A 7547-nucleotide genomic window follows, 5' to 3' on the forward strand; every position below is an offset into this window, starting at 1 on the left:
GGACGGCAGCTCGTCGTACATGGACGTCCACGTTTTCCTTCAGTGTGAGAATTAGAGACACGAGTACGAGAATCTTGATTTAACATGGAATATAATCCGCACAGCTACACAATACTATGCATCTCTCAAATGTCTGTAAGCAAAATATAAAAAAATCCACTGCAGTTTCTATATCAGGCAAAAAGAAGTGTAACCAACTGACCTGGAGGTCATATATCCTGAAGAGCTGACTCAGTACTTCAGACACTTTCCCTGTGCGAGCAGCTTTCTTTCTGAACAAGCTCTGAAGACGGGGAGCATGCTGGTCCAACACGGCATAAAAGTGGTTCTTCAGGTTGATGTTTGTAATTTTATGAAACTCTGAACAGATCTGCACAAATGAATAAGTGATTAAGCCAAGGTATACAGTTTACATTTGTGATCCTGTAGAGAAAAAAAAAACGTGCTGCAAAATAACATTTTGAACTTCACCTGTCAGCTACAAGTGTAAACCTGACACACTGAAAAATAACCACAAATAAAAATGTGCTGTCAGTTTACTTACCCTTCAACCACCCAAGATGTAGGTTACTTTCTTCAGTTGAACACTAAAAATTATTTTTAGCTGAACCTGTGGTCCTTGGTGATTCATAAAATACAAGTCAATGGGTGCCACCACTTTGTGAGTAAAAAAGATGATATAGACATTAAATTATAACATTATCAGGAAAACGAGAGTCTGGAGCTCAAGATTTCTGTCTCACAGGTATATATTTTGTATTGCTTGTTTGTTTTTTGACTCGCAAAGTGACAGCACCCATTGACCTGCATTTTATGAGTCAACAAGGACCATGAGTTAAGCTAAAAATCATCTTTAGTGTTATACTGAAGAAAGAACGTAGCCTACATCTTGCATGGCCAGAGAGAGTAAATTAACAGCAAATGTTCATTTCTGGGTCAACTACTTAAATATAACATTTTCAAGTGTACTAAGAAAAATATTTTTACCTGTGACTCAATTTTAAAGGCAGGCCAGCATTCCAAGATATCACCAACAGGTAGGTTTTCAGTGATGACCTCTTTGCGTCTCAGGGCAAAGGTCGTCTGCTTCACTTTTAGCCTGAAAAAAGAGAGATTGAGAAGTTAATCAGGTTGTAATATTTGCCAAAATACTAGTAAAAATATGTGAATACACGACGTTAATCAGTTATGTAACTTAATAGGCATTATGCTCAGTCACTCTCAAACCTTAAACGTTTAATTTAAATATTTTTATACTGCACAATTTGTTTTTTGAAATGTCACATTTTAAGCAAGAACAAAAATGGCAAAAAATAACACAAGCTACTGGTAGGCCTATATCTTTGGCAAACTATTTAAATACAATTTTATAAATGCCTGTCCTGAAATCTGATTTCTTCACGTTGCAAATGTTAACAGTGCTGTTAGTGTTTATGTCATCAGCGCCTACTACTGATGTGCAGTGGACATGAGCTCCACACTTCATAATATTTGCAAGATTGACAAATTATCTTGTAATTTTCTCTGATGGAGCTTTTTATGTCTTTTTAATATAATTGTTTATCTTAATATTATTATACTAATAATCTATGTATCATAGATTATTAGTATAATAATAATTAATATATATATATATATATATATATATATATATATATATATATATATATTAATGATACATTGCCTATGTTTCCTTCATGTATTTATTTAATGCAGTGCACACTGTTGCTTTGTTTATGTAATGTGCAAATTAATAAAATATGTGGAGTACTGACATCTGATCTGATCTCAAAGCACATTTCTATTTAATACAGAGCAATTGTAAAGCACTTTCAAGGTTTTGTCAGAGCTATTTGCTAATAACCACAGCTTTTTTAAAACTTGATATGTTCATAAACGTGAAGAATATTGGCATAAAATGCTGCATCATTTAAATGGTGTAAATTAATAAAGGGGTAGTTCATCAAAAAAAATTATATTCTGCCATAATTTACTAACCCACACTCCATCCCAGATCTGTATGACTTTCTTATGCAGAACACAAGCTTATTTTTAAACATGATTAACAATCTTATTTTATCTAATTACACAATGATGATTCATCGACTTTATAGACATTACAGTTTTATCGTCTGTAAATGCCTGATCTTCTGTAAAGCTGCTTTGAAACGATGTGTGTTGTGAAAGGCGCTATACAAATAAAATTGACTTGACTTGACAATTGAAGATTTTTAGAAAAATATCTCCGCTCTGTAGGTTCATACAATGCCAGTGAATGGTGGCCAGAACTTTGAAGGTCCAAAAAGCATCATAAAAGTAATCCATACGACTCCAATGCTTCAATCCATTGCTGCGTTTTCCAAAAACAGTATGCCAATAGAGTAATATGTTCGAATCCACAATATTCATGAAACGTTAAGCGAGAAATACCCGGATGACCTACATTTTGAAGTGTAGATCGAATGGATCCTATTTTCCTTTGGGAGCTGAGGCAACATCACATTCAAATCACTGAATTTAAAGGAACTGTGGTGAATTGCGAGGTGGATGGCTCTTCTCGAATAACTGAATTATTACTTGTGCTTAAATGGTGCTTGCTTAACAAAACCAGAGCAGATAGTTTTTGCGTCACATATTGGGGTAACAAGCCAATACCCACGTCCCCGAATGAAGTCTAAAATCTTCATACTACTTGCATAACTAAAAAAAATTAACTTTTTTGCCAGCAGATAAGTGCATCCATCAAATACAGAACACACTGTGATAGTAGGTGGTTTCGGACACAGCTCATATCTTCAGAATCGATATGATATGAGAAACATTAAGTCCTTTTTTACCATAAATCTCCACTTTCACATTTTTTTATTTTTGGCAATTTACATTCTTTGTACATATCGCCACCTACTGGCAGGGAAGAGAATTTATAGTAGAAAAATAACTTTAATATTGATCTGTTTCTCATCCACACCTGTGATCCCTCTTCTAAAGATATGGATTTAACCACTGGAGTTGTGTGGATTACTTTAATGCTGCTTTATCTGCTTTTTGGACCTTCAAAGTTTTGTCCACCATTGTCTTGCATTGTATAGACTTACAGAGCTGAGATATTCTTCTAAAAATATTTGTTTATGTTCAGCAGATGAAACTAAGTCAAACACATCTGGGATGGCATGAGGTTGAGTAAATTACGAGAGAATTTTCCTTCTTGGTTGAACTATCCTTTTAAATTCAACATGATGGTTATGAATCAAGCTATTCTTTTGTAGGTTTGCTTGCAGGTCTGGTCTTCACATTTAAGTTCCTTAAAAGGAAAAGTTAAAGAGTACATAAGGTTTGCATTTCATCTGATACTTACGTCGCATGTATGACTGATATTCACTCACAAGATAAAGAGTAATTCCATCTATCCAGTGTGTCTATCCTCTCCATTCTGAACACTTTGAACTGAACTCTGAACTGTTTGTGATTCACCCAATTAACTGTAGTCTATAATAAAATTTAAATAACTTCTTAGTTCTTGCAAGGGAGCTTTAAAATATGGGTTCCGACACAAAACAAAACTGTCACATTAGCCTGCTATGTTCATGACCAAACGTATTGGCCTATATGATTGGCATTATGTAAATTTATGCATTTTCTGTTGTCCAGGCCTTTGATAACCTCCTCAAACTCTTCGCCGATTTTTAATGTTAGAATGTTGTTAACATTTTAATGGTGAAAGAGTCTACATCTTACACAATAATCTCCTGTGACTTTAGCATCCCCGCAACCTTTCATGCGGCGTAATCAATTCCTGTATTACAATGAGGTGAAATCCTCATTCTTAGTAAATATACCCCAAAATTGAAATGTTTATACAAAAGTCTATAATCACAAAAATGTTAACAGAAATATGGATACTAACCATTATATGAGGTATAATATTTAAAGAAAACAAATACTGAGAATAAATATGATAATTTGGTAGACTTTAATGAATAAATTGCTCACTGAAGGCCACCATGTAAGCATCCAAATTGTCATTTTCCACTAATTCCTATGTTCCGCTGTTTTTTGCAGACATTCTTAAGGTTTATCCCAAAGTGTTACATTTTACTTTCTCTCAGATCTACCTTCTGTTTAAACCTGGAAGCTGGAATTTAAGTGAATATGTGTGGAAATGAGAGAAACATATGTGATGTTTTCAATGTGTCTGTGTTTTGTTTATTGGGGCAGGGGTGTTCCCTAGCACACAAAGGATATTTTAGAGGCTTGGTGAGAGGCTTTGTTCCCTGAGGCGGAACAACTTTTACAAACGAATTGCGTACATATCTCTTGGCGAATAAAAGAGAACAATGTAACTCAAAAGGCACATGTTGCTTTACCAGTGGACTAATGTGGTACAGTGAGTTAACAGTTTGTCAACAGTTTAACTGTCAGAGAAGTCACATATGGCTTGAAATGACTGGTTTTGTATCATTATCTGGGCTTGATTCTTTACCAAAAGTCTTTTTAATTAAAATATCTCATACTGGCAATCTCTTAAAACTCTTAGTGGTATCGACAGCAGAGTAATGTAAGGTAGGTGTATTTTCCTTCTCTTTTTTTATTAAAACAAGATGGTGTGACAATAACAGATGTTCTCATCCGGTCAGCTATCTTTTCTCAATTCTCCCTGGAGATGCTTTAGAGCAGAGCTGTAACACCATTGACATTGAGGCACTGTAGACAAATTTATCCTGTAGTCAGATTAGTGCTAGATATGGTTTTTACTTGATATGCAAATGTAACTTTTTACTAACAAAATTCTCGAATTTTTACAATTATTTCTAAAACGCATCACATTTGTTATGCTAATTCTTCTGTGTGATGAACATACTGAAATTATGAAATATGTTTTTATTTCCTGACAATACACTAAGAAAATGAAAGCATTACCCTTATTTGAATTTGAGAGTTTTTACAAGCAATTTAATTTAAAATAAGTCAGTTTCATTCAGCCAACATAATTTAGTTGGATTAGGTCAACCAACGTTTTAGATTAGTAATAGTCAAACTAAATTGACAAATGTTTAATTTAATGACATTATGTTGATCCAACTTTATTTTATTAATCATTAGTACTGTATATGTCAGGTTGGCAAGTTTAAAGTCAGTGAAACTGTTGCTCAGTCAAGTTGATAGCAACTGATTATAAATTTACGCATTTCTTAAAGTGAAAGCACACCCGCCAATCTTCACCATAATGGTAACACCCAAAGCTCCAGCCTAACAGACTCTCTTTAAATACCATATAACAGCACATTAAACTTTAACAAATCTCCTATTCTCATCGTGCTCGAAAATGCATAAAATAACACTTAATTTCAACATTTATTCACCTCATCTAGTCCCATGCAAAGCATGTTGGGAAATGGAAATCCCCTGCCCAGTTTCATAAATGCTTCAAAAAGTGTTAATGTAGTCCAAACACAAATGGATTAAGTAAACTTAAATTGTATGTAATTGGATAAAACAAAATGTTCAAGAATTATGTTGCTATAGTTCATTTTAATTAAGTAAACTGAACAACCTTGGTTTGGAACAATGTGGGTAAGTAAATGATGACAGAATTTTTATGTTTGTTGAACTATTCCTTAAATTAAAGTGTTTTTTAAGGCAGCAGACCTTCCTGGTCCTGTTCTTTCCTTCTGTTAACAAACCTGACATGACTTCTGTGCCTCATTAATTCAACGAATCACCTCAAGCTTCAAGAAGGAAGGAGCTCTGAACCGCCAGCAAAGACATAAAGAGCCCTAGCTCAACTCTAACCCTAACATGGGTGGAAGTGCTGCCCCCTTTTGGAGTCGGCCCTACCCCCTTCTGGAGTTTCCCCACCCTCTTTTGGAGATTTTCAGCCTACTTGAAAGCTTCAGGGTGACAATGCTTCACCACTTCTTAGTCCATGCAGCTTTTCAGACCAGCAGATGGCTTCCAAGGGACCAAAGGTTGAAATTGTAAGATTTATCTATCTATCTATCTGCACTGCATAACAATTATCCTTTCATTGCTTTTTTTGTGTGCAAAATAAAATGTTAACAGTACACTTGTTTTTCTCTCTTCAACAGTCAGATTGTTCTTTTCATCTTTGTGGTGCTTTTCCTGGCACCACAGTTTTATGTCTTGACAAGGCAAGTGCCATTGTGTCTCTATGCAAAGTTTGCCAGATAAAAAAAAAAACTGCTCTCAACAGACATGCACTGAATGTCATAGTCTCATATGTCTAATGTTCTGACATATGTTCACAGGCCACAATCCTCTCGTTATTGTGAAAGGCCACTGTTGAGTAATCTAATAGTCTTCATTGTGTTCTCCTTTACAGCAACAGGTAACCTCCTATAGTAATCGGTTCTTTTTATAATGAGTACTCTTTATAAAATATATATTACCCCACATCATAAATATAATTACAGAATATCAGCCCCTTTCTCCCCACTCAAGGTTTGGCTATAGCTCTTACACTGACTGATCCAGTTCCCAAGAGTATCAGGGTAACATACCACTTATTTGGGGTGTTCTCATTCGCAGAGGGACTCAGTACTGCCATTCTTACCTTGACTGCACCTGAATGTGTAAGTGTGAATGAAATATGGCTTTATGATAAGCATATACATATATATATATATACTGAACATACATGTTATCTTTCTCAGGCGAACACCACCCCAGAACTGTATATATTTTCTTTGGTAGTCTCTTGGGCTTGCATAGCATCAACAGGTAATGTACTTTTATTTCAGTCAGTTTCATTTCAGTTAAGAGATATAACCACTTTAATAGTTATATAGTCAATTTAACCATGGTTTTTGTGTCTCTACTCAGCTTTCTTTCTGGTCAGAGGAGGTTTTTGTCTTATGTACAGACTTTTTCCCCATTGTTGAGATATACTTAATCCTGGGGAGAAATGTGATCCACTGGGACCTTCAACTGAAACTAAATACAGGTGCATCTATTATTTAGATGGTCTCATGTATTAGAGAATGTGGTCAGGTACAGCCACAGGTTAAGATGGATTCTGTCCAATGATACACCCTTACAGCATGCAAGGGATGTGGGGAAATTACAATGTATGTACAGTACTGTGCAAAAGTCATAGGCATGTAAGATGTTTCACAAAAACTTTTGTCTTAAGATTATTATATATCTTCAGCTTTAGTGTCAATAGGAAATATACATTTTAAACTCCTGATTATTCCTTTTGCAAACAGAAGAACAAGGAGAACTGCAATAGATAGCATGGCACCCACAGAACATAGTCTCGGATTACATGGAAACAGAAGCAGTTGAGAGAGCCTAAATAGATAGAAGAAATGTTGTGAATTCTCCAAGAAGCTTGGAACAACCTATCTTTCAACAACCAAGAAAAACTGTCCAGGTGACCTATTGGTGCGATTTTGAAGGCAAAAGCGTTCACACCAAATATTGTTGTAGTAATAATTACTGGACTTTGACTTTAATTGATAAATGAAAACGTTTTATTGCATTATATTTTGAAGACATCCTTACTAGTGCCTAAAACTTTTGCACAG

At 35.0% G+C, this 7547-nt stretch overlaps 1 protein-coding gene across 1 annotated transcript; it reads left to right on the plus strand.

The window, feature by feature from the left end:
* The first annotated feature begins 3671 nt into the window (after positions 1-3671).
* Positions 3672-7512, plus strand: LOC127647036 (uncharacterized). Its single transcript, XM_052131097.1, has 6 exons — positions 3672-5975; positions 6087-6149; positions 6267-6346; positions 6460-6590; positions 6672-6738; positions 6841-7512. Exons 1-6 carry the CDS (start codon positions 5797-5799, stop codon positions 6897-6899), a joined length of 579 nt encoding a protein of 192 aa, XP_051987057.1. The 5' UTR covers positions 3672-5796; the 3' UTR covers positions 6900-7512.
* Positions 7513-7547: the final 35 nt, after the last annotated feature.

Source organism: Xyrauchen texanus, chromosome 7, assembly GCF_025860055.1.
Source record: "Xyrauchen texanus isolate HMW12.3.18 chromosome 7, RBS_HiC_50CHRs, whole genome shotgun sequence".
Taxonomy (NCBI): Eukaryota; Metazoa; Chordata; class Actinopteri; order Cypriniformes; family Catostomidae; genus Xyrauchen; species Xyrauchen texanus.

Bases quoted from the DNA above. Each gene is read 5' to 3' on its own strand.
- LOC127647036 (XM_052131097.1), top strand. From the start codon at position 5,797: ATGGGTGGAAGTGCTGCCCCCTTTTGGAGTCGGCCCTACCCCCTTCTG. The intron at 6,591-6,671 runs GTAAGTGTGAAT...TATCTTTCTCAG, and splicing joins CCTTGACTGCACCTGAATGT to GCGAACACCACCCCAGAACT. The intron at 6,739-6,840 runs GTAATGTACTTT...GTCTCTACTCAG, and splicing joins GGCTTGCATAGCATCAACAG to CTTTCTTTCTGGTCAGAGGA.